A 27,925-nucleotide genomic window follows, 5' to 3' on the forward strand; every position below is an offset into this window, starting at 1 on the left:
ATCAGCACTACTCCCTGCTGCCAGTGCTAATATCTAGCTGAGTATTTTAGTCCCAGGGGAGGCCGTCGCAAGAGACAACAGCTCAACATCTCACAGGGTAAACAAATCACTCAAATGAGACAAGCATCATTTCCTCACTGAGGGGTGGTTTCTAAACGAGTTGCTCATTCAAGAACCAAAACAGAAGAGGGAGGAGGAGAAAGTGAGAAAAACAAATAAGTCCCCAGTGAGAATAAAGGGAGGAATCAACTTCACAAGATAAGAGGAATGGGGTGAGTGGGAGAGGCTTATGAATAACATCTCATGAATATCAGCTCCCTACTTTGTCTTGCCTCTGTTAATTCTCTTTTGTCAATCCAAATATGATGCACAGAATTTCTAATAAACCTCAAATGTTCAAAAAGAGCATAAGAAGACACCTTCACTGAAGGCTCCTCTGGGAAAACCCACAGAATCCTGTTTCAGTCGCCATCAGTGGTACCAAGGAGGGTCTATTTTCAGCCACCGCCTGTCAATCATTTCCCCCATATTATTCCTTTCAAACACACAGGACTGTAATTGATCAGTCAGTCAATCAGGTTATAGGAGCTCATGCTGGCCTCCTCAAAGCTTAAGCACTCTGGCTATTAAGATATAGCTCCTTGATGGCAAAAATAACACTGCAGTAAGACTACCGTCTCCTGGGTGACAGAAACACTCATTAGCTTTTATTTCTTTAAGTCTCATTATTGTCATGACCCTGCATTGTGCAAGTTGAGAGCACACAGAAATTTAACCCTCAACTCAACAAATTATGCATACACAGGGTCTTGTATATATGATAATATTATCATATACAATAAATGAAAAAAGGGTTCACTACTATCCATTGTTTTCAGTTGTTACAAAAAAAGATTAAAAAATGCCAAATGGCTAAAAAGTATGAAGATGGACAAAGCATGCAATGACACCACCTACAGGTCTGAACTGAAGCATTACGGTCAAAGCCATCAGCTTAGAGCAGAGGAGAGACTCAAAAGCTCAAAGCAGATGGTATGTTTTTACACATTTCACTGACCTTTAAAATGCACACAAAAAAGCTGAAACAAATAACAAGTATGCACACACAAAAAAAACCACTTAATTAAGGAAAAATGGGATTCAGAATCTCTTGAGACCTTCTAGGTCTATCAAATAGCTTGTTGTTTAAGCTGCAGTTATCATCACTTTATAACAAACAGAAAAACCTAAATTATGTGGCAAGTCTTTGCTGCCATGCCAGAAGCTCTATAATATGTCAGTGTTTTAAAAAGTGTGCTCACTGTGATATGTTAACCCCCACATCCAGATGCAAGCACCAAGATTGGTAAGAAGAAAGTTGTTGAATTGAATCATAGAAATTATCAATTAACGATTATTTGTCCAAACATTTTTTTTTACTTTTTTTAAAAGACCTACCGACAAACGCGACTTTGCCCCAACTCACTTCCTTATCTTGAGTGGAGTTAAGTCTGGTGTCTAATTTGGGGCTCTTCTACTCGTATGGGAAAATTACAAATATGTTTTTATGTAAAACTTGTAACTGAATATGTAATAACTGGGTATTAAGCATGAGTATTATGTATGGCTTCCAGGGCTTATGAAAACTTGGTACTATATTAATTACTTATTTCATTATTATGCCTCAATCCTTATCACAATTATGTTTTTGTTTTGCTCTCTGCCAGGATGCGGCATGCTAAGTTCAGTTCATATTTATCCATTTATTTGGTGCAATTTCTAGTTTAATTATTTTTCAAGGTTAAGGGAAACTGCTAAAGTTCAATAAATGCATAATGTTTCCAAGTTATTTATTATGCCCCAAAGCTGGATTTAATGCAATATTAGCATTAAAATAAAAATAAACATAGACTTCATCGTGTAGCCTTGATTCATGGTTATTACAGTGAATTTACCATACATGTTTCCAGGTAATCATTATACCTCTAGGTATTTGGTTTAAAGATAAAAGGTAATTGGTCAATATGCAGCCCTGATCTAGAGTTTAACCTCATATATTACCATAGGTGTTTCCAGGTTATAGGTTGCAGCCAAAAACATAACATTTCTTTCATCTTCACTTACAAATAACTTAAATCAGTAATATAATATGGTAATTACCATACCTAACTTATATCAAGGCAGGTTGGCTGATTCTTGTCCAAACTATTTTTAAAGTATTCTGTATTACATAATAATTATTAGGTTATTATCAAAATCATATGACCATGATAAATCAAAATATGGAACCAATATCACCATTTTATCATTTGCTAATTTTCAGATTATTATACTATTACCAGGTGGTTTTGCTTTTATATTTAAATTGTGTTTCTCAACATTATTCTAGGTTATTGGAGCCTAATTACCTATATAACTTTACATGTGTGATAATTACTACCCTAGTATTCCCAGAATTATTGATTGGCTATTATCTGGTTATTACTTTGTATTTTCATGATAATTACCTAATTATTACGTCTCTATTACAAGATATCTACCCCATTACTTCCATCTTATTACTTAGCTATAATGCAAAGTGCAACCACCATATTCACTGACATGCTGATAATATGGTTGCTGTGCAGTGAAAATATGTGCTGCAAAGTCAGTTGCATCCCAAACAGTAACGCACATTTTAATGTTGTCATTTATAATATTTTTGCTGCTGGTTCTACAACAAGCACTCAAAAAAAAACTCTCAAAACAACTGCCTTTGAAGAATATACTTAAAAGAAATTCTATGTTTGGAGCATTAGTGAACCTGCACATGCTAAAACTTGATCAGTCAAGCTACTCCAATGAAAATGTTTTACTATCAGGAGGAAAAGGAAGGAAGCCTATCTTTTACTAAAGGAAACACTACAGGTTCTATGCAGTTTAAGGCTGCTGTGAGACACATTTCTTTAACAACCGCTTCCACATCAGAGTTTGTAGGAAATTAACTATTTGTCAGAAGATTAAAACCATGCTTAGAACATCATTTATAAGTAAATAGTTAAATAAAAATGTTATTAAATTTGTGAGGCAGAAGCTGGCTAACTTGAAGAAATGGTTCCCTTCATCTTCGAAATAATCTTTCTACAAGTTCTGTGCTTTCCTGAAACTGACCTATAATCACTTGTTTTCTGTGTTTGTCCTCATCACGCCCACAACTGAGCAGTGCGACTCTGTACTTGAACTACACCCACACTCCTGTCTCCCAGCAAGTGGACAAACATGTTATTTCCCAAATCAGAAATCCATTTGCAACTTCTTACAAACACTTCCTACACAGACAAAAAGGCATTAAGAGCTCGACAAAAGCACACTGTCCTTCTTTCCAGCACATAACGCTACACTACAATACAATCAGCCCTCACAATAAAACTACACACACTTGAGTATTTTTAGGTTCCTCAACAGTCTGCACTCGTCAGTCTCTGCAGAAGTAACTGGCAATCAGTCAATACTTCAACAAATATGCGATTATAGAATGTTTTTACAAAAGGCTAACTTTGCTAGTTGTAAAATCCATCCATCCTTTGTTTGTACCCACTTAATCCAATTTATGGTCGCACCCCGGACCTGGTGGACATCAGGCCCTCCTGCCCTGTGGCAGGTCCCAGGAAAGGGGGGTGCCTATTGCAGCCAGTCTCTGGCTGCGCTCTCCGGGGGCGCTTCTCTCCCCCAGTGTATATTCCATACCTCTCTCCCTTCTGAGTCCTGTACACAGCACACACTCACACACGAAGGGTTTTGGAGGCGTGTGTGTTCTGTGGGGTGTAGTGGATGGGGCCACATAGGTGGTCCCCTTTGCTGCACTCTGCACTTCCCTATTTTTATTACACCTTAGACATCACTACTTATCAGACACACACACACACACGTTAGGTCTTGGGGGGGTGGTTGCACTGAGTGGCATCTGGTGGGTGGGGCTCTTTGGGTATGTAGGCTGCCCAGAGGGCCGCGCTCCCAGTTCTACAAGGTTGGCTGCCCCTCAATTTTAATCGCTCACTATTAGAAAATATTGAAGAGCCAGAAGGGGAGGGGAGGAGTCTTCCTACACCCCTGGTGCCTGGTTGCTGCCTGGGGCGGGAGAGGCCGGGAGGAGGAGTTATTCTGCTGGTTCGGGGTCTGTGGTGGCTGGGGGGCTGCTGGTCCCCTGGTGTGCCCGCTGCGCCACACCACAGTGGAGTTGAGAGCGGGGGAACATGAGCGGATGCGTGTGCTGTGCAAGTGTGTGTTTATTTATTTTATTTTTCTATTTTCATCTTCTTTTTTTTTCCTTATCTGATTTATGTGGTGACTGGGCCTGGGCCTGGGCCTTGATGTCCTCTGGCCTGCTTGTGCTGATCCTGATGGGGGGAGGAGCGTTGCCTCTCCCCCCTGCTCGCAGCTTCACCCACCTGTGGGCACATCTTGACTGCCGGGGCACTTGGCCAGGGGCGCTGGGGCATGCGCTGGACCACTGTGTGGCTGTCTAGGGCACCTGGCCCTCTTGGGTATTGGGTGGGGCCTCTGCCAGGGGGTTTGTGAGGCTCTTGGGGCCTGGGTCCAATGCACGACCCGTGTCTGGATGTCAGGGGCCTGGCGGGGTCGGTGGGCTGTTGCCCCTGTGGGGCTCTATGGGGGCTCTGTCAGGGAGTAGTTCCCAGTCCCAGTAGTTCGATTCCGTGGAATCGTTACTCTGCCTGCCTAACGATCCCGTTTATAGGTTCTGCCACTGTCTGACGCATTTGCGCAATGACGTCATGTGCACGCTTCGTAGTTTGGCTCAGAATTTTTCCAACATGGCGTCAAGGCAGAAGCGTTCCAAAGTTTGGTTATATTTCACCAAAAACAACAATACCAGGGCCAGTTGCAACACGTGCAGGGCTTTGATCACATCAAAGAGGGGAATACCTCCAACATGCTGAAACATTTGACCACACAGCATGCAATTACTTTGCATGGATGTAGTCTTTCACACGCTGCTAAGCAATGGTGGCAACCCCTGCGGGGGAGCTTGTGGCACAGCGTCTTCCATCTCAAAAGTCCCAGGTAACATAAAACATCCAGGTCCTGCTGTTTGTAACAGGGCTCTCAAGTCTCACACACTCACGCTGAAAAAAAATTATAATATAAATTTCTCTGGCGTGCTGCTATCGCTATGGAAACGACAGGAAACAAGCACATCTCCCATGAGTCTGAGCAGAGCAATTATTAATAACAACAACACTAGTAATATTATTAATGAAAGACTCCATTCCTATGACCCGTCCAACTGCGATATCAATAATGGAACCGGAATTGCTGAATTCTTAACAATTCCCATCCATACACACAACCATGCACACTTACTAGTCGTAAAAAATGGAGTTTAAATGGTTTTCCACATTACTTGAATTTGGCTTAATTGTTCACACAGACACCAATTAATTCAGACATGTGGGCTGTTTTTTTTTATCTTTATCTTTTTGTTTATTAATGCGAGTGTCACATCGCCGTGAAGTCATTGCGTTTGTTCTATTTTGTCTGGTCTTTTTGTCTTGTCATTTCCTGTTTTATTTTGAAATAGTAACTCTCCTCTTGTTTTAGGTCACTTACCCTGCCTCGTGTGTCACCAGTATAATTGTCTTCCCTGATTCCTGATTGTCTCCACCTGTTCCCCACTTCCCTCCATGTGTACTTATAGTCTGCGTCTCCCTTTGTTCTGTGCCAGTGTGCTTGTTATCATCCTTGCTTTTCCACATTATTTCCAAGCCTTCATTCATAGCCGTTTGTGTTCTGCTCCTTTTTCCTCCTCCAGAGTGATTTTCATTTGTAAGTTTTTGCATCATTTAGTGATTTCGTTAGCTCTTTTAAGATTTCATAGCCTTTTGTTTCCTCTGTTCGGAGTGATTTTTGTTTTGGTTACATTTCATAGTGACTCCAGTTTTCAGGAGGGATTTAAAGTTTATAGTTTTTTTGCTTTCCTCCTCGAGTGGAGTGATTATTATTTTGATCATTTTTATAGCCACACTTCTTCCTCTGTATTTATTGGAAGCAGTGTGTTAGATATTTTCATATTCTATATCTATTTCTCTGTCTTGGAGATTTATAGTAGTGAAAATAAAGACTACTTTGTTATTTGAAAATCCCTGCATCTGTGTCCTGCCGGGTCGTGACAGCGAGGTGTCATCTCCATTGTGGCTTGAGAAATTATCTTCCCTTGTTTATTATCAGCTACCTTCAAACACTTGAATGAATAAATGCAGCGCTCACTGTCACGATCCATGTATTTTTTGTGTTTTTCTGGTTAGTGTGTTTAGTCTCCAGTTAGTTTAGCCTTGCCATTTCCTCACCTTTCCTCAGTTCCCTCCTGCCAGTCATCAGCTCCTCTCTTCACCTGTATTAATTATCCTCAGCTGTACCTTCTCACTAATCGCTCTCCCCACAGTATTTAGTCTCCCAGTTCTTTTCAGTCATTGTCAGATCCTCCATCCAAAATATGCATGGTTTTCCCCGTCTCTCTGATTCAGTTTCTTGATAATGTACAGTCTGGTTTTGGTTATTTTCCTTAGTAGTTTAGTTTTTTGGTGTTTCCAGCTGTGATTTTCAAACTGAAAATATGATGCTTGATTTAAAGGCACCTAGTTTCTCTTTGTTACAGGTCCCTTTATACTCAGCCAACTGAGACGCAAAAATGTGGTGTCACTCAATTCTGATCCATATTTTTGGGTGTTTTTATTATCAAACGTTCACATGTATATAATAGACACTCACATTGCAGTGACAGGTTAAAATGATTTCTTTATAACACACGAGGAAAAGAAAAATAAGGTGCTAGCAGCATGCTTACATCTCCTCCGCTGTCTTTAAGGCCTAGGATGTTCGGGTGCTGAGAAAGCTCCACCACAGCATCCAGCGGCAGCTCCAGCCCTGTGTTGGCTGGAACGTTGTATAAAACCACCGGTACTGGGCTGCTGTCCGCCACCTGCAGGATAGGTGACACCTCGTATAAAGTACCCGTTAAAATCTCCACCCTATTTACATTTTAGAAGTTCAGGTCAGGCTCACACAAATGAGAAATTTTGGTGGCCAGTGTTATAAATGCTGAATGTAAAGGTAAGCAACAGGGGACTGACTACGAGGCTGACATTAGATTCACAGCCTGGTTAGTTAGTTTTGTCTCTGTCTGTCTTCTCCAAGTGTCCTCACACTCCTCTGACTAGAACTTAGTTTTGCTATAACTGATATTAAGCCAAGTGGAGTGTTTTGTACTTGCTAGTTCAAAGCCTCACTACAGTTAATAATGAGGAAGAAAAATTTACACTGGTCTCCACGTTTAAATGTAATGAAAAAATTTACTTTTTCATTCATGTGACAGATCATATTAAAATGCTCACAGTAAAAGAAGATCAATCATGCAGCAATCTTTAACTGTCCTCAGTTCAAATGGCTGTAAACTGCTGGTGTAGAAAACAGACTTAGATTTTTGTCCCTATTATTTCTTGTTTGTTGAAAGAACAGTTTGAGGATTAAAACTTGGCTTTAGGTCTCTGATTAGGAATCACTGGTATCAGGAGTGAGGGTTAACCAATGAAATATGTCCACTAGGGTTATGTCACAAGAATGGAATTAGAAATGTGTGTGTGTGTGTCTGTACTCCTGCACTGTCAGCTGACCTTTGTGAAGTGATTAATCAGAGTACGGCTGTCCATCTTGCCCTTGTAGAAACAGGGGTTTACGACGAGGACGGCATCGGCTCCAGCTGACACCATCTTCTCTGTGAGCCGAACCGTGGCTCTGGTGGCTGAACATGATAAGAAGCAGAAAACACTTTTACTGTACTTTGAAAGAACATTTGTCTTTTTTTTCTTTTTTTTTAATCGCAACAGTTTTGCTCTGAGAATTTTTGGAAGCTCTCATCTGCCTATCTCCTTTTAGGATTATCTTTTGACAGCTGTTTGTGGGAACTTTTATTTCAACATCAATTTAGCACTTAAGCTAAGCGGAGCATGATCCAGTAGGTAAGGTGACTGTTGACGATTGATGCTTCAGGTCCACCTGAACCTGTAAGAAAAGACAGGCCTGTGTAACAGCCTTTAGTCCAAAGCAAAAAATAATAACTTCAGGGAAACTTTAGTTTCACTTCTGCTTTTTTTTCAAAAGCTACACTAGAGAATTTGGAAAGTGTTTTGCTCACTGGCTGTCCTTACAGTTGTGTGATGTGACACCACTGTCTTAAAATCAAACCTCTGTGTGAGCCCTGCACATGTACAGCCATGCACGTGGCTTTTTTTTTTTGTCATGTTGAAGAGACAACAATGACGCCATCAAAGCAAAATGTTGTAGTGCAGGGCTGGAAACTAAAGTTCTGAAGTGTGGTATCTTTAACTCAGAGTGCTCCAGGGCACATTCAGGTCAATGAATGTGCAACAAACAAATAAAAGTAAAGTATCTAAAGACAAATTTCACAGGTTCCTCTAATGTTGGTGTCGAAACAGATTATAGTTGTCATTCTTTGGATGTCCCTTGATAAAATTAGATTTGTAGAAAATTCCTCAACTAATCATTCTATCACTTTTCTTTTAACCTCTCATTTTTTGATGTTAAATTATTATTTTTGGTAATAATTATATATTTTCCCTTAAAGATTAAAGATCTATTCACAAATTAACAGATGTTGTTCCATCTGCTGTGACAGCACTGTTAATACCAGTATTACTGCAAATGAGAATCTAAAAAGCTACACAGTTTCAGAGTCACTTCATATCATTTTTTTGAAAACACTAGTGCGTTCTCATAATGGATACATCAGCTTGTTTATTCACCTATCCCTTCAAACTTTGTTCAAACTCATAAGACATTCAGGTATATAAGCTTCATTCACAATAAAACTTGGATAGAGAATAAAAATAAAAGCATATAAAGAAAAATGAATGAAAATTAAAAGACAATTAAGGTGTTCTGGTTTTGACCTTATCTCTTGGTTTTGTCTTTGTCTTGTTCTTGTTTATGTTGTTGTCACCAGTTTTTCACTTGCACTCGCCTCCTCTTTAATTTTATAGATTTCCCCCTTATGTATATTCTGCTGTGGTTCCTTCCTATGTTATCCCTCGTTTTCAGTCAATCAGTTGTCTACACCAGACGTGTGTTTTGTCATTAGTTCATAATTCCTGTTTTGCTTTTCCTGTCCTTGGTAGTGCCTTTGGTTAGCCCTTTCAATAAAGTTACTGTTTCTTCATCTGTCATACTCTTGCCTGTAAGTCTTGTGTTTGGGTCATCTTCCTCCTTCTCCTCTAGCCAGGGATTGTGACAGTAAGATCTGGACAGAGTTGGACAAAGCAGGCTACCCAGCCCCACTTTGAGAGGTAACAAAGTTCAACTGCAATCTCTGACAACATGGACGTTACCCAAAGACTGTTTGTTTATTCCCTCGTTGAAAAGACTTCATCCTCCAAACCCAGTCTGCAGCTCATACCACAAATAGCTGAGAACTTGAGAATAATTTAAAGAACTCAAGGAGAGTTTGCAGCCTGTAAGCCCCATCGGAAGGACATGCTCCTGAACCTGGACAAAGAGCTGATGAGGAGTTTGACCCCACTACAGATTCTGCCTCTGCTCCTAACTATCTTGGGGGAGAATCAAGATTAAGCCATAGAGTTACCGAAAACATGATCCAAGCAAAGGTGCAGTTCAGAGCCACAACAAGCACCCATGCCAGAGCCCACACAATAGCCCCTGCCCGAGTCTAGAGCCAAGTTCCCCAAAGCCATGTTCCCCAAAGCCATGTTCAACGCTTGAGTTTGTAGACATTGCCCTTGTTCCTATTCCTGCTCTAGGGTCTGCAGGTGTCAAACCAGAACCAGAGCCCTACCTATTGGTTTCCCAATATCATTGTCTCTCTAATCCAAATCCCTGAGGGTGGGGCCCAAGAGGGCCCATCTTAGTAACCATGTCTCTGAGCATGCAGGCTCCTGCATGCACTACACTAGCGACTGTGCCTGTAGATATCCAACCAGCTCTTATTCCTATACCTGCCTTTGAACCTGCAAGTGTCCCACCAGTTATGGGTCCTACAGGCGACTCCCCAGCTGCAGCCCCTGTGCCTGCCTTGCCAGCTTAATTTCTGGACCTGAAGGCTGCCCAGTTGAGCCTGCTCTGCTCTACTGGCCTCCAGCCTGGTCCCCAGGGGGCTCCCTGTGTAACCAGCCTCCTGGTTGGCCACCTGAGAGATCCCCTCTTGGCGAAGTGGCCCCTCCTGCCTGCTCAGCCTCATGGCTGTTTTTTTTTTTTGGTTTGGTTTCTATTTTCTTATTAGTCATCAATTACTATATTGATTTTTTTGACAGTGCATTTAGTTAGTTCTTGCGATAAAGTCACTGTTCACCTGCCTCCCTCCTACCTGTAAGTCCTGCATTTGGGTCCAATTCCTCCTTCTCCTCTAGCCATGGATGATAATAAAAAGCAATTAAAAGTTTGGACAAAACTAACAACTTAAACAAGAATGGCTGGAAGTAGGTTAACTTAAATAAAACTTTGTATAAAAGTCAGTCTTCTAAGTTTCTGCTGCGCTGTGAGCAAAACTGGAGCCAGCACCTGTAACATGATCAATGGATTTTGTCCTATAAGGAGCCAAATCAAAAGATGGGAGCAAAGTACTGCAGTGTTAGAAAAAAGTAAGACTTGATGAATAAAACCTCGGAGTCCATTATGTCTTACAGACAAGAAGGGTGGGACAACATCTGCATACAGCTCACGATGATGAGGAGAAAGCTGTTGAGCTGGAAAATCTTCATGAAAAAAAAAAACAATGGATTAAGAATATCCAAGAGTTTGAAGGATAAGGAATGAAGGCATAAAAACATCACAATAATCCAAGACTGATAGAAATATTTCCCACAGAATAAACAGAATAAACTTCTCTTTGACCTTCTTTCATCAGAGAGTCTCCTGCTCATCCTTATTAATTCAAAGATACTTATACTCTGTAACTTGGATTCTCATAATCAGTACCATAAATTCTATAAGCTGCAACTTTTTTCCCAGGTTTTGAGCACCGCAGCTTTTAATACGGTGCAGCTAATGTATGGTTTTTTTTGCTGCCAAAAACATTTTGCCTCATAACATTAGACCAATAAAATTAATGGATAGTTCACAGTGGTCCACTGAAATTGTATGATAAAGCAAACACACTTACACTGCTAAATTATTGTAAATCAGTCATTTGTACTCACCCTCAACATGGAAAACAAACTAAGAAATGCATATGATGCAGCTTTTAGATAAAAAATGAGATTGTGAGAGCGACAACAAAGAGACTGACGTGAGTGACAAAGTTCTGAGGCTGGTCAATTTGGACACTGAAGAAGATGACTTTGATGGTTTTAGTGTACAACAGGAAGATGAAGAAGGCGATCAATGACTTTTCCTGGTAGGCTACTTTTTTTTTTACCAGCCGTGTTACAGGCACTGTTCGGCAAAAAAGCTTTTACACCATGTATTTGTGGATTACCGATAGGTTTTTAAGTTAAAACCATCTGTGTTACAGGCAGTGTTCGGGAAAAAAAGCATTTGCATTATGTAATTGTTTATGTTACCATACCGATTTAATTAAAAGTTTAAAAATCCTCACGTGTTACATCTTTCTGTGTAAATATCTCATATTACAATGTGGACACCCGCAGCTTATAATTCGGTGCGGACTATACAAATACAAAATGGATTTTCTTTTTGAAATTAGAAGGTGCGGCTTATATTCAGGTGCATTCTATAGTTATTCATTCACAGTAATTTATTTAGGGTAGTTTAGGTTTTTCAACAAAGATCTAAACATTTCATTCAGTTAAATAAACCATGTAGGTTTTAAGCAAAACGGGTCCCAGAACCAAACTTTAGTGGACAAAATTAGCAAGTCAGGTTCTGATTTAACATTATCAGCTGTTACATCGCTATGTCTGCTTCTGAAGTAACTGACATCAATTTTAAGCATCCAATTCCATCCAAGCAAATGCGGCAAAACCCTTCAAGACGCATCACCTTAGAAAGACCAACAAAAAGAGCTGCAAGAGATTTATTTGATGCAAGAGTGAGATTTCCTCTAAAACTTGACTGATGTGTGATTTGAACATTGTGAGCTAAAAAAAAATATTCAAGTTATTCAATTTTTTTACTTTTCACTTTAGCGTTTTTGTTAAATGTGAACATTTAAAGATTGGCATGTAATTGAGCTGCCATATGTGCCACTGGCCTAATGTAAAGAAGTTACAAATGTGGAGTATCAAACTTAAATAAAGCCAAAACATATCCATAAATGCCCATGTAAGACTGAATAGACATACTGTATCTATAAATATACTCTGTATGTGAAATAACTGATGAAGTAAGAACCCACAAGGTTTTTCAAGTAGAGGACGAAGGAGGCAGAGGAAACTTGAGGCAACATGAGGCAAATGATCTCTGCGCATTAGATACTGCTGAACTGCTGAGCCTCCATCTAACTTTAGTCATCAGCAGATGAAAACTAAAATGCCTCCACAATCAACCTTAAATCAAGGTCATTATAAAATATGAAATATAAAAACCATATCAGAAAAGCATGAAAGTAGATCCAGGTTTGACAAGTCCTCATATGTACCCCTCAAGTTGGTATTCTACCAAATCTTCCAATATAATTCAAATCCAGATGTTTGTATCTCTGAACAAATTTTACTTAATTCAGGCTGTCTCAGGGAAAGTGAAGGGGGCTTTGCTCTTCATATGGGTAAACTTGTGAGAACAGATCCAGACACGCAGAGATTTTACCAACAGAAATGGTGTTATTGCCACTGTCTTTTCTTTTGTTTTTTATCATTGAACCAATTGAAAAAAAACACCTGACCTGCTGATTGTTGTAGTATTTACTGACTCCACACACACTCACACCTACATTCACAGCCTGACCCAGCCATCAGCAGTTTTTCCACCGGCAGCGATCGTCGGACCGTCCTCACCACCTCCACCTGCTCCTCTTCTGTCAGGTATGGATATTCACCGTTGGAGCCCTGAACCACCAGACCTACAACACCAAAACACATCATTTCTGTGTTTGTTATCTTTGCAGACAAATTCATTCTGTTTGGATAAGAGTAAGAAAGTCACAAGTACTTCACTTTGACAGTTCATCTATACACTGGCTTTTTAATCTGTGTTATAAATGCACTATGCTTCGGGCCCTCTTCTGCCCTACAGTCATTCCCAACAACACTGACTGTGCAGTGAAACCTTATGAGGGAGACATAGAACCAGTGCATTCATTTTCTTCAATCGTAAAATACCACATGACAACGAGACTCCACCATTGTGTATAGTAATAGGTTTGGCTTTCTTAATAACAGTAAGAATGGTTCAGCACCATGTGAAGCTGCTGTAATGGCGGCACGGACAAAAGCTTTAAAAACACGGGCATCAATAGTAACAATGGTCAAAGTGTTGACTGATTAATTGATTGATTCAAGTACTTTATTGAACTTTAATATAATTCACGTTATGTCAACACTTCATCACAAGAAAGAATACAAGCTGAGATCCGCTTAGCTGAGGAGGAAACATGGATCATCTGGTACACATTATGCCACAAGGTATATTAGTAATTAAAGCAGTAGTAACATAAAATATAAGCGTTGTAAATAAAAGAGTATGATGCACAGTCACAAACAAGCAGCTATTTTGCTGCTACAGGATCAGATGTAGTACTGCACACATGCCGCAGTTTTAGCTACAGTAGCAGTAAATGAACAGAAGGGGGCGACATGACATTATCAGCAGATCTGTGAGGTGAGTTTACGTTTTTTCGAGCGTGTTGAACTTTGTCCTGTCTGTCTGATCCCTAAGCAAACGGCTATAAATATGAGGTTGATAAGAAGAAAAAATGGTAAACATGTTTATTCATTTGCGAATGAATTGACCTTTTTACCAGCCTAATGCAAACTGCTCTGTTTGGGTGGGTCATTTGGGGTCTATCCGAATCTAATTCACTGTAGAAAGTCTCGGCCTTTGGATGAACCATTATTTTTGGAGGCCCGTCCAGTGCAGACTACACTGATCCCGCACAACCCATTGTTAGGTTCGTAAACTAGGACTATATATCTATTGTCTGACCTTTAAATGGTATCTTCGCATATTTCTGGAGGTTTTCCTCCAGTTTCTCATAGTCCACGTCTTCCTTAGCGGTGAAAGGAGTAGCAATCGGCGGATAAATACCGCTGAGATCCAGCCGGGCAGCTGCGGCATGACTCTGTGTCCGTTTCCATGATCTCAAGTGAACTGCTCTGCAGAGGGAAGTCAGACCTCTCCAAGTCCGGACACACAGCATGGTGAAGCGGACAGACTGGCGGAGGAGCGTTCTGTCTGTGTGCTGGGAACTCTGCTGCTGCTGCGACCAAGTTCAGTTAATCACTAACCCACCTCTTCAAATATTATCGAGTGGCTGAAGCTACCCCGTATTCTGTTGGGTGCGTAAGGTCTGGTGTCCCTTCTACTCTCACAAAAGACTCGAATCAGACCAACTTATCACCCTGCCATCTGTTTAAAACTACCACCAACATCTTAGCGCGGCTTTGTGCTGCCTCAGCTCCGCAACGGGTCGAAAAGGGTTCATCCAGTACGATAATGTGCGGGAGTGAATCCTCAGTGAGCTGCGTGGTTTCTGTTCCATCCAAAACTCTGCCTTCACCACAGAAACCAGTAGATTAAGAGCTGTGGACCAAATGATGAAAACATTGAACAGTTATGAAGAAAGGTCCTATGCCTTTGGCCCGTGCATCCGATTCGACTATTAACAGTCTATTGACGTTATCAGCACACATCAGTCCCATTTATATGGGCTAGTAGGGGCCTAATAAAGCGACTGGTGGGGTCAGGATGCTGTTATCAACCATTTCTATCAGTGGGCCATTATTTCATTGAGCCAGTAGGGGGAGAAGGTTCGTTTTTTAGGCATGTGCTTTTTTTATGTTTGTTTTTTCAACTTTATTTATTCAAAGTGTATGTCTCATAATATATTCATCGTAAATATATTATTTGATCATGTCGTAGGTTCTGAATCGTATTGGAGTAAAAATGTGTTTACAAATTTTGCGTATATATTTCGTGCGTAGCTATATATAATTATTATGTGACCTATAAACAACCCTTTTTTGCAAACCGGAAGTACTACGAGTACGACGTCGATTTTGTATGATGTTACATGGTGCGGCTCTAAAAGTATCTGAAATAAACTTATTTAATTTTCTTTGTATTGCTCATCTAGATGAAGTGTAATTACGAGTTCAGTCCAACTGGCTATTTGATATATTTACTAGATGTATGTTTTCACAACCCTACTTTGCAAAACGGAAGAAGCTGCTAACCGAAAACGACATTTCTACAATAACAGTTAGAATATATAACATAAACCAACATCTTTACATCTTTTAAAGCATCAATCATATAGATGAAGTGTAATTACTAATTCGGCTTCACTAGATATTTTATATATTCAGTAAATATATGTTTTTAAAACCCTACTTTAGAAACTTGAAAGAACTACAAATATGGCGCTAATTTGTATCGGTGACAATACACGGCACAAGGGAATTGCAGTTTCTTTTAAAAATGGTGGTATTTCTTATCATTTGGAGTGGTAAATACTAAATTGAGAGTACATAGAGATACTTAAAGGGGCGGAAAACACATTCATGTGATCAGATTTTAAAAATGCAATTGTGAAATTGGTGAAAATTAATTTTTTACCAGATTTGATAGCGCCCCCAACTTGGTGTCTATACCCATAGATATATATACATATATATGTCTATGGCTATACCCATATGGGTATAGTCACATAGCTGAAGTCAAGAGCTCTCTATAACAGTTTGTCCCATATCTGCAGCCTCTTCTGTTAATGATTAACAAGCCATCCTAATTGCATTGAGGTCAACGTTCAGAGGTCAATATTTCAAGGCAGGACTGATTCATAATCTTCACACTGACATATGTTACTCACCAGGTCAAGGTCTTTTCAAAAATGGCTTTAATTTTGTCCTAAAACAAAGTCATTTTCATGTCTGTTTGGTGTCAGCCTCTTTCAGATGTAGTTTCTAAGACCATTTGATTGTCTAGCCTGGATGAAATCAAGTCTTTGGATTTTTTTTCCTTTTTTGTCAGAAAGAACCTTCAAGGGATTGATGATTTTCCCAATCATGTTCATAATTTTGGATTTGGGCTAGTGTTTTTGCTTTATTTTACGTAGGTGGGTGACAATGGGCTTCTGGGCATGGGAATGGGCATGGATATGGACGTGTCAACATCCCACACCCCCACGGCAGGGCACTCGCCCTATTTTGCCTAACACTAAAACATATGCAGCCTGCAGTCAAGTCATGCACCACAAAAATAATAAATAATAACAATAAAGATCATTCTTCAACAGGTAGCACTCTCAGCACCTCGAATATCCTGCCCTGCCCCTGCTATACATCTTCTGTTAAGACAGACATATGTATGTGTATGTTATTTGTCTGCAATATTCACTAGTATAATACTATTACTCGTTCATCCCTATATTAATCGGCCGAACTTCTTCCATCAAATCAAATACACATATAACCAGATAGACATATGTATATGTATATGTTTATGTCGGCTTGAATGGACAACCAGTCGATGTGATATGAAAAGTGGTTTGTTAACACATTCCAGATGTAAAATCTAAATGATTTATACATACTTAAATAGGAGTCATGTTTTTGGGAAAGTGGCTCTTTAACCTGCGAGGAGTGGTTGCCAGGTTCACTAGTACCTGCGTTTTTTATGCATTACATGACCAGTCTGCCTCTATTAGGTCAACAACCACAGTGCTACAAATATGCTATTAGGCAAGCTAAACGTAAAAGACGGGAGCGAGATCTGGCAACCTGATAAAAAAAAAATGTCTTTACGCTAATGCAAGCTATTATTATTGTAGTGGCAATCACTTTAATGGGACTTAATAACGACAACTGATGCATTCGTTTCATTGTAGACTGAACATGCTCAAACACTTTTTCCTTTTTTAAATTGATGTTTACTCTTCTGGGCTGCACAGTGGTGTGGTGGTTAGCACTGTCGCCTCACAGCAAGAGGGTTCCAGGTTTGATCTCCACCTGGGGCCTTTCTGTGTGGAGTTTGCATGTTCTTCCTGCATATGTGTGGGTTCTCTCTGGGTACTCTGGCTTCCTCCCACTGTTCAAAAACATGCATGTTAGGTTAATTTGTGACTCTAAAATTGTCCCTAGGAGTGAGCATGCATGGTTTTCTGTCTCTCTGTGGCCCTGTGATGGACTGGTGACCTGCCCAGGGTGTACCCTGCCTCTTGCCTGATGACTGCTGGGATAGGCTTCAGCCCCCCCGCGACCTGACTGATGGATTAAGCGAATATAGAAAATGTTTACTCTTCTTCTGTACTTTTTCCATTTTTTGATGCCCTCCCCATGAAGTGGCTCAGCTAGTGCTCCCCGTACTGGCTCACTGAAATAATGGCCCACTGATAGAAATGGTTGATAACAGCCCTCCTACTGGTAGGGCAGTAGGTTTTGTAGGCCCCTACTAGCACATATAAATGGGACTGATGTGTGCTGATAACGTCCGTTGAATAGATTGATAACAGTCAAATCGGCTGGCCTGTGAGTGGTTCATTGCTGTCGGCTTAACAAAACTTTTTGTGAGTTAATTGTTAGTTTGACAGTCTCATATTATGAAACATCTCAGTTTGAAATGGTCTAGTCCATTGTGTTGGTAACATCAACAGACAAAACAATGGTTTAAATCTGCAAGATGAACACCATAGACAGGATAAGTGGCATGTAGAAAAGTTGCTCCACTGCTGTTTGAAATAAAATGACGCATACACTTTCATCTCACTTAATCATGAAAGATGACCTCAATGAGCTGTGAGCAAACAAATAGACACCTGTCCTGAGTGGTGCATCTTTATGGCGCTTGTGCTTGCAGGATCTGGGGCTTTACGCCACTGCCACCGTGTGGAAAATATTCTAATTGCAGCAACTTTGTGACAAATTCAATCGTGTTCCCATTTTCTGCACTCAGCTTGTTTAGATCAACTTTGACTTAATGGGCATAGTGCACGATTTCAGAGGGTTTATAAGACAGCCTTTTTGAGCTCAACTTTGCTGGAATGATTGTTAATTCTCAATAAATAAAACTGACTCAAGATATAAATAAAAATAAAAAATGTTTTACTTAAGTTTAAGTTAATGTTATTTTCATGTTCAGATATAATAACTGTAATGATTTAGGGGAGTAGTGACTAAATCCCCTCAGATATTTTCCCTCTTCATTGAATTCACCTGGATTTTTGTTCAGTGTTGTGAGCAGGAGGTGTGGAGCGAGAATAGAGACGTATTGCAAGTTGTACCTGTGTTTTCTCAACTTCCCCAAAAGTTGCTTGTAGAGATCCTCAGTTCTGTTTATATATATATATATATTTTAATTGCTGAAATGGAATTGTTGTTTAGACTTCCCCTAAATAATCCTCTTCTTATTTAAATGAGCATAAGTTTGTCCTCCTGTATAGCAGAATCTGAGACAAATTAAATAAAGTATCTAGTTTCCTAACAATGCTGATGATTTTGTGGAGAAATACAGCAAAGAGTGGGTTTAAAGACTGGATTTGGCTGCAGGTGCACATGTTTTAAAGCTGTTTGCTACAGGAATTGACTGACTGTAGATGTAGAGAGTGTGACTGTCAAACACAAAAGCAACGTTGCTGTCAGTAATATATAGGTAGCTATTTGAGGTAGGCTTGTGGCCTCTTTTAACAGACTTGAATATATATAAATACTAGGGCTGGGCATATTAACACGTTATTTTTGCGTTAACTAATGAATTCATTATCGCCGACAATTATTTGTCTCCCATTAATGTAGTTTTTATTATTTATTAGTTTTATTGTAAAAGTCTGTTTCTCATCGGCTTTTATTTTGAAAAAGTTCATTGTGAGCGAGCCTAGTATGTTGCTTTCTGCTGCAGCGCTCACAGCAAACAGTCATAAAAAAAAAGAATGACGGATGAAGTGGACTAAACAAACGGAACTTTTACACGACCATTTTCATTTCAAACTTCTTCCAGATGACGCGGTCGACAGTGTCAAAGTTATATGTAAGCACTGCAACGTTTAATTGTCTTATCACCGGAGTACTTCGATCATATGACTGTACAGTTCCAATAAAAGTGTGTTATATGCTACTTTTGAATTCTTTATTGGATTTTGCGTATAACAACGCAATTGATTGTGATTAATCACAGGAAATCATGCGATTAACGCGATTAAAGAATTTAATATTTGCCCAGCCCTAGTAAATACGTGTGTGCGTGTGTGTGCACGTGCATGCACTGGTGAGAGTTTGTCCTTGTATGCTGCTTTGATCCTCCAAATAATAAGATAAGATGTCCCCCTGATGCTTACATCATAACTAATGGCTGATTTTGATAAAGGCCTTGATTAAACAGATGCCTCTGAATTGCAGCTAAAAAACAAGTAACTTATCAAGTTTTAAGATTCAGCACTGAATAATACTGAAGAGATATTAAAGTGAAAACTATATTTATATTTTATTACAATAAATACATAGTTGTTGATTTTTTTCAACAGATTTGAGGCCATCGAATAAAAAAGTCACTGTCTTTGTCAAGTTGCAGTTTCATTTTCCTGACTGTACTTGCTGCAATGTTCTTTATCACCTTGTCGTATGACTAATACCCGATGATTGCAGCCAGGATGCTGAGGCGCACCTGGGACTTTGTTGATCTGAGATAGGAATTGATCAACTTGAGTTTCGCTAGAGAGAAACTGGTTCTGCAGGGCAGCCTCAGGATTTCTCAGTGGGTGAATTGCTGCATCTAGTTGCATTGTTTGTGACTGCAGGACTGTGCTCACAGGTTATATCTTACTCAAGATTCCATGCCAGATAACTACACTGTGGGAAAGTCTGAAAAAAAAACATGTCTTCTGCCAAGAAATGGGCCTCAATTTTGATGACTGTATCTTTGGTTTGTTTCCTAACCAAACAGCGGACTATAAACAAGAACCATGGAAATTAGCACTGGCTGCAATTTTGACCAGTCTCCCAGTTCATATGAGGATTGTGAGATCTGGGCCAAGGATGACCAAGGACTAAAGGTGACTCGGGTGAAGGAAACAGACGGGATTTTATAGTTTCTAAATGGTCTCTGGATGTGGTTACCTTTAATGGCGCAGTGGACTTAATAACTTGGGCCAGGAGCCACCCATCCAAAGAATTTGTATTTATGGGAGAATTTCATTCCTGGAAAGGTATACCTGTGTCAGTAGCTACTTCAATGTCAAGAAAGTTAGCCACTGCACCAGAAATAACAGCAATATGTCTTTGATAATTTATGATGGCCTTAACTTGAGTCTTACTCCCAGATTTGCTGATGAACCCCCTCTTTTGGCGACGCAGGGCAGTGGACATGGATGTCAGTTACCAGATTACCATGATTTCCACAATGCAGCTGCTCACCAGACTGTTGTCTCTTCAAGCTTTCAGCAGATGTTAAATGGGCTCTGCCAAGCTGCGTAGGCTCATCATCAGAACCAATCTGGTTGGTTGATACTATAATGTTGGATACGAGAGTTATGATCATGATCATGATGATCAACAGGATTCATCATGCTTGCTCTTCATCCTAACTCATCTGAGGTTCAGGTAGCATCATGAGTGGCTGGAGCTCTGTAGGTCAGGGCACAGGGGACTCTGATGAAGGCTCAAGCTGAAGCAGTGGCTGCAGTGATGACACGGGACCTGGCTGAAGCAGCGACTGTAACAAAGTCTCTGTTGAGACTCACGTACTGAAGTCTGTGGCCCATGAAATTGCTGACTTTGGCTCGGATGTGGCTGTTGGCTTAATCATAGCTGACGAGGCAAGGTGAAGACCCTTGGAGTCTATTTAAGGAACTGGTCCTGTTCTGTCTTGGCTGCCTTCCAGCAAAAAAAAAACTCAAAAGGTGATAATCTCCTCTCCTCAATCCAACTTCTGCTGTGGTTCAGACAAATACAGCCTGTAGCTCTGGAGCGTCCTTTGCTAGATGGCGGATTTAAGGAAGCATCACGGTCAATCCCCTTGGAGGCTGAGAAAGGGGCGTCCAACCAGACCTCCAAGCAAGCCACACCCGACCATACACAGACAGGAGAGCCACGCAGCAAGAACACAGGAGAACAAAGCGGCGACACAACAGGCTCCACATTAAAGATCTCTGCCAGAGCTGCACTGCAAACCACCCTAGCTTTCTCTTCCACCTCTGCCAAATCCGAAGATAAGAGGAGCCACAGTCTAACCCGCAGCATCTCCATAAGTTCACCAGCCACTCTCAGGCATGTCCATGGTGAATAGGATTAATTTATTTTGTCAAAGAATGACTTTACCGCTAAGTGAACGATTTGGAACTATTCTGGCGAAAAACTGGTCCATTTGGTCCATGTCTGATCAGATCTTACTGTTGCGGTTGTGTGGTGGTGAAGAGATGAGGCACAGAAAACCAGCACTGATATATATAGATACATGCAGCCAACACAATAAGGAGCCTCATCTGCTATTCTCAACGTGTTGCACAGAAAACACTGATTTAGATTTTTTAGATTAAGTATATCTAAGATATCTTTCATTGTCCTGTGGGATCTCAGTGCGGCATTTGATTCACTCAATCACAACATTCTATTACAGAAAAGGGAACTGCATTAGGCTGGTTTAAACCATTTTTATCAGATAAATTCCAGTTTGGCCATGTAAACAAAGAATTTTCCTCGTGCACCAGAATTAGTCATGAAGATCCTCAAGATTCTGGGCCTAAGCCAATACTTTTCACTTCCTACATGCTTCCATTACGTAATATTATTAGATAGCATAGCATAAATTCCCATTGCTATGCAGATGATACTCTGCTGTATTTATATACAAAGCAAGAGAAAACAGTCAGTTGGAAGTTGTTTTTCGATCTTATAGCCTCAGGAAGACACTGTAAAGCAATATAGTTACTCTAGATGGCATTTCCTTGGCTTCCAGTACGACAGTGAGGAACCTTGGAGTTATTTTTTACCAGGATCTGTCCTTTAACTCACATATAAAACAGGTTTCTAGGACTGCCTTCTTTCACCTTCATAATATTGCCAATATCAGGAGCATCCTGTGTTAGAGTAATGCAGAAAAACTGCTTCATACATTTGTTACTTCAAGAATGGTCTACTGTAATTTTTTATTATTGAGCTGTCCAAAAAATTCTTTAAAAAGCCACCGGCTGATCTTGCAGCCAGAGTTCTAATGAGAACTAGCAGGTGAGATTTTAGCTTGCTTTAGCTTTATTGGCTCTCTGTTAAATTCATTATCCATTCATCCATCATCTACCACTTCTCCGTGGATCGGGTCGCGGGGTCAGCAGCTTGAGCAGAGAAACCCAGACATCCCTGCCCCTGGTCACTTTCTTCCGGGAGGACACCGAGGCGTTCCCAGGCCAGCCAAGAGACATAGTCTCTCCAACGTGTCCTGGGTCTTCCCTTGGGTCTCCTCCCAGTGGGACGTGCCCGGAACACCTCACCAGGGAGGCGTCCAGGAGGCATCCTAACCAGATGCCCGAGCCACCTCATCTGACTCCTCTCGATGCGGAGGAGCAGCAGCTCTACTCGGGGCCCCTCCGACCGAGCTTCTCACCCTATCTCTAAGGGAGAGCCCAGACACCCTGCGGAGGAAGCCCATTCCGGCCACTTATATCCACAATCTCTTTCTGTCGGTCACTACCCACAGCTTGTGACCATAGGTGAGGGTAGGAACATAGACTGACCGGTAAATCGAGAGCTTTGCCTTCTGGCTCAGCTCCTTCTTCACCACGACGAGCCGGTGCAGTGCCCGCATCATTGCGGATGCCACACCGATCCACCTGTCAATCTCCCGTTCCATTCGTCCCTCACTCGTGAACAAGACCCCAAGATACTTGAAGTCCTCCACTTGAGGAAAGATCTTATTCCCGACCCGGAGAGGGCATTCCATCCTTTTCTGGCTGAAGACCATGGTCTCAGATTTGGAGGTGCTGATTTTCATCCCAGCCGCTTCACACTCGGCTGCAGTGAGAGCTGAAGGTCACGGCCCGACGACGCTAGCAGAACCACATTATCTGCAAAAAGCAGAGACACGATTCTGAGGTCACCGAATCGGACTTCCTCAACACCCTGGCTGTGCCTAGAAATTCTGTCCATGAAAAATTATGAACAGAATCGGTGACAAAGGGCAGTCCTGACGGAGTCCAACCCTCACTGGAAACACTGGACTTACTGTGGACTTACTACTCTGACACCGGTCATACAGAGATTGAACAGCCCCTATCAAGGGGACTCCATACTCCCGGAGCACCCCCCACAGGACTCCTCCAAGGGACACGGTGGAACGCCTTCCCCTGCCATTTGGTGCATAAGCAAAAACAACAGTCAGGTCCCATCCCCCCACCCGAAGGCAGAGGGATGCTACCCTCTCATCCACCGGGGGAAACTCCAATGTACAGGCACACAGCCGAGGGGCAATGAATATGCCCACACCTGCTCTGCGCCTGTCACCATGGGCAACACCAGAGTGAAAGAGAGTCCAACCCCTCTCAAGCAGACTGGTTCCAGAGCTTTTAAAGAGGGGGACCACCAACCCGATCTGCCAGTCAGCCAAGACAGACCTACAACATCCAGAGCTTCGAGGAAAATGGCCAACCCCTCTCAAGCAGACTGGTTCCAGAGCTCAAGCCGTGCGTCGAGGTGAGTCCGACCATATCTAGCTGGAACTGCTCAACCTCTCGCACCAGCTCAGACTCCTTCCCCAACAGAGAGGTGACGTTCCACTTCCCAAGAGCCAGCTTCAGTGGCCGAGGATCAGACCGCCAAGGTCTCTGCCTTCAGCTGCTACCCAGCTCACATTGCACCTGAGCCCCTTGGCCCCTCCCACAGGTGGTGAGCCCGTTGAAAGGGGGACCCACGTCGTATTTTCGGGCTGTGCCCGACCATGCCCCATTTGCACAGACCCGGCCACCAGGCACTCGCTGCTGGGCCCCACCCCCAGGCCTGGCTCCAGGTGGAGGACCCAGTGACCCGGTGATAACGATAAGATAACGTGATCCAGTTATCTTTTCAATCATGAGGGTCTTATGAGCTGTTCTTTGTCTGGTCCCTCATCTAGGATCTGTTTGCCTTGGGTGACCCTACCAGAGGCTTAATGCGAGATTTCATATGTCTTGCTAGATTTTGTATAAAAGCAGTGAGACAGTATGGTAAGTACTCCTATTTAAATAATTATATACACCATTTTTAATCGTTGCCAATTACTTGGTTCAGTCACTATTTGAAATCATAAATTTTGAAAAGGCTGTGCTTTTTCCCCTTTTTCTTAGTTCAGGTTAGATTACATCACTGGATGTATCTGTGTGCTAATTCCTTTCAATTGTTTCACATGACTTTATGTCTTAAAGACATAAAAACGTCTGCAGTCATGTAATATTATGACAGTAGTTTAATATTATGTTACAGAGTGTTTTTGCAGTGTCTCTAATGCACTATACCCAGATTGTGCATCATTCCATAGCAAAATTAAGAACATTATTTAAGCAGTAGGCACAATATTATTTTAATCTAAATTACATACAGTTAAGTCATATCCCAACAATGATAATAAATAATAGCAATAATAACTGAATATGTTTCAAATGTTCACCCTCTTTAGAATAATGACTCTGACAAGAATTCTTCTTCAGAAGACTGCACACGGGGTAAACATTTGGTAGGATGGCTGCAGGCAGGAAAACTGTTGGCCAGGAAAAAACAACGCCTGGTATGCAATTCCAGAACGAAATTGACAAAAACAAACACAACAAAGAATGTATATAGATGGTAAGTAAAAAGCATCATTGTCAACTAGACAATCACATTAAGCTTTGCTGTAGAAAATAAAACCATTTAATTCTGTTACATAGTTAATAGAAATGAAGTCTTTCTGAGCAAATATGAGTGAATCATAGGACAAACTGCAATGCTTTCCACAAGTCTCAATCTCCTGGAGAGAAGGAGGATTTTCCTGTTACTTAACTACAGTATGTTATGTGATTCAGGAGCCGCAGAAAGACGAACCACAGAGGCAGAGGCATCACTTGATCTGCCAGGGGTCAATTTTCTCAAGATCTCCCTCATGGATGAACATTATGCACAGGTATAATAAACTTTATGCACTGTCAGACTCACTCTGCACATGTATTTTTTATTTTGTCAAATAGTAGCATCAGTAATTTTCATGTTTTGTACCAGTCTGTCACAGGGGTTGAGAAGGAGACAGGTGGATATGATAGAGGATGGGGTGACTGGCAGCAGCAAATCTCTGACGAGAGTGACTACACTTCTGCGGAAAATCTGTTCTGTGGCAGTAAGGCGACTGGAGAGACGAAGAAAAATGCAAATTGATGGAAGAGGGGCTTTTGTGGCAATAGATGAAAGCAAATTCAGACACAAAAGAAAGGTAAAGTTTTACTTCAATATGTTAGTATTACTGGATTATTTACAGTTGTTTATTGAGTTTTGTCTGCAAACATTTCATAAGATGGCTGAGTTAAAAATGTAAAGCCATAAAAATTGTGGTGTTGTAGGTATGTCATGCAGCCTGTAAACATTACAGGGCCCGTAAGAAACATTGAACTTCTACAAAGATCTTGATCTGTATTGACTAACCATCAGTGGTCATCGTCTCTTTTTAGGAAAAGATTTTTGTTTATTGTTCAGTATGGACGTGTGCAACATGGACTCATCTGGAGAGGATGTTCTTGGATATTTGGACTTCTAGAAGTGAAAAACTCCCAAAGGCTACCTATATTAAAACTTGTGAAAAATCGATCCAGGAGGAGATTCCTTCCAATAAGAAAGCATGCCAAACCTGGAAGTTCAATGATCAGTGACTACTGGGGTGCATACGATGGTTTGTCACGTGATGGATCTATTCACTATCAGGTTAATCACCAAAGACATTTTGTTTATCCTGGCAGTGGTGCTCATACACAGCACTTTGAATGAGCATGGCGAAATTATAAAGAGGACATCTACCGATACAGAGGAAATCTGACGGAGAAGGCCTTGAGGATGAACCTAAGGTGCATAGAGTGGAACCACTGACTTGCAAAAGAGCATAGGCCTGGCCTTCTACGACACTTATTTAAAGACATTATAAAGTGTAAAATTCAGTCTCTAGTTTAAATGATAAGATACTATCTGCATGTCTGTCAGAATCTTTATTTCCATTTTTTTTAAATGATGCTGCCACCACAATGTTTCATTGTGGGGATGGTTTGTTGAACGTGTGCAGTGCTAGTTTCCCACCAAACAGTAGGTCAAAAAGTTAAATTTGGTCTAATCTGAGCAGAGCAGTTTCTTCCACGTTTGCTGTGTTCCTTAAATGGCTTATGGCAAACCTACATTGAACTTCTTATGGCTTTCTTTCAACAATGGCTTTCTTCTGTCCATTTTAAAGATAAAGATCAGATTTGTAGAGTGAACAACTAATAGGCGTCCTGTTAACTGATCCTGATACCTGATCACAAGGGGGTAAGTAATCAATTAGTGGCTAATTGCAAAATAATGCAGTGTAACTGATAATATGTGGCAATTTATTGCATTATCCATTGTTAAATAGTGGGTAATTTAGGTACTGTTAAACAGTAATTTGATTGTAATTACACAATAAAATGAGTTTTTATTACATAGTAATACAATGAAACTTGCAGAGTACTTATTAGGTAATGACATGGTAATTAGTGGACTGTAAAAGAAAGAGTTACTGATAAATCTTATTATTGAGGATAGCTCAGGTGACCCTGAAACCCTCCATAGCTATGCTGCTATAGGCCTAGATTGCTGGGGGACCTCCCATGATACACCTCTTCTCACTCTGTTATCTTTTTTCTCTATGTACATATGACATTAATGTTGTCATTAACTTGTGCTTCTCTTTCTCTGCAGGTATCCCTGGTCTGGTGTTATGTTCTGTGCTTGTTGTTCGCACCTCTTTCCTGTCCTCTTAACCCCCAGCCAGTCAAAGCAATTGGCCGCCTTTCCTGGTTTTTGAGACGACTTTTGTCTAAATTGGTGTTAGAGAAATAAAACCGAATTAAGCTAAATTGAAGTGATTTGAAATTAGTTTAACTTTATTATACTCAATTGAATCGAATTTCATTTTATTTAATTTAATTTAACTGAACAAGACATGAGCTCAGCCCCATCAATCAAACTTTAACTTGAACATGGACTGAAGGCTAGGTCTTCTCATCAAACAACAAAGTGGGACATTACCAATGTTCTTTAGGCTGAATGAAGCAAATTCCTACAGCATGGTAAAAACAAATAAAAAAAGAAAATAAAAAACACTGGTAGAAATATTTTAACCACATTTTCAAACACTTTTAGCTAAATTTACACCAATTAATCTCAAAATCATAAGTATTTTGTGAATAAATATCAGTTTCAGGCTTTAGATAAAAGAGGAATGCTAGTATATGAGAAAGAATAAGAGATTTGTCAATTGTTCATCTGCTTGTTGTCACTGTTGAATGTTCTGATCCGATTCTGTGTGTTCAGGTAATACTGTTCTTACATTGGAAAAAAACAAAACTATGACCATCCATTTATACTTTGATACTGTTTCACAGAGTGGATATAGGTTCAATTAAATTTTATTTATATAACGCCAGATTACAACAATTGTCATCTCAAGGCACTTAAGTAATATAGTCCAATTCAAGCCAATTGGAATTCAATTAATTGTAATCATAATCCAATTAATTCATATAGAGCCAATTAAAAAAATAATATCCTATCAAAGGAAACCAACAGATTGGACCGAAACGTGTCTTCAGTCCAATCTC

The 27,925-nt window shown here is 40.6% G+C and overlaps 1 protein-coding gene and 1 long non-coding RNA gene across 2 annotated transcripts in view; one reads left to right on the top strand and one right to left on the bottom strand.

Annotated features, from left to right (window-relative positions):
• hoga1 (4-hydroxy-2-oxoglutarate aldolase 1) overlaps positions 1-14,521 on the bottom strand; it is a 34,250-nt gene extending 19,729 nt beyond the window's left edge. Inside the window, exons 1-4 of the mRNA XM_072383634.1 lie at positions 14,104-14,521; positions 12,893-13,021; positions 7,647-7,774; positions 6,821-6,955 (exon numbers count right to left, since the gene is read on the bottom strand). Of these exons, the coding sequence (XP_072239735.1) occupies positions 6,821-6,955; positions 7,647-7,774; positions 12,893-13,021; positions 14,104-14,317 (606 nt within the window). The 5' untranslated portion in view covers positions 14,318-14,521. The remainder of the gene's footprint in view (positions 1-6,820; positions 6,956-7,646; positions 7,775-12,892; positions 13,022-14,103) is intronic.
• Positions 14,522-20,966: 6,445 nt separating this feature from the next.
• Positions 20,967-26,662, top strand: LOC140304846 (uncharacterized). Its single transcript, XR_011915297.1, has 4 exons — positions 20,967-24,914; positions 25,133-25,230; positions 25,326-25,533; positions 25,769-26,662. It is a non-coding gene; the product is annotated as an uncharacterized lncRNA (long non-coding RNA).
• The last annotated feature ends 1,263 nt before the right edge of the window (positions 26,663-27,925 follow it).

This window comes from Leuresthes tenuis, unplaced genomic scaffold (genome assembly GCF_036924035.1).
Source record: "Leuresthes tenuis unplaced genomic scaffold, fLeuTen1.0.hap1 SCAF_4, whole genome shotgun sequence".
Lineage (NCBI taxonomy): Eukaryota > Metazoa > Chordata > Actinopteri > Atheriniformes > Atherinopsidae > Leuresthes > Leuresthes tenuis.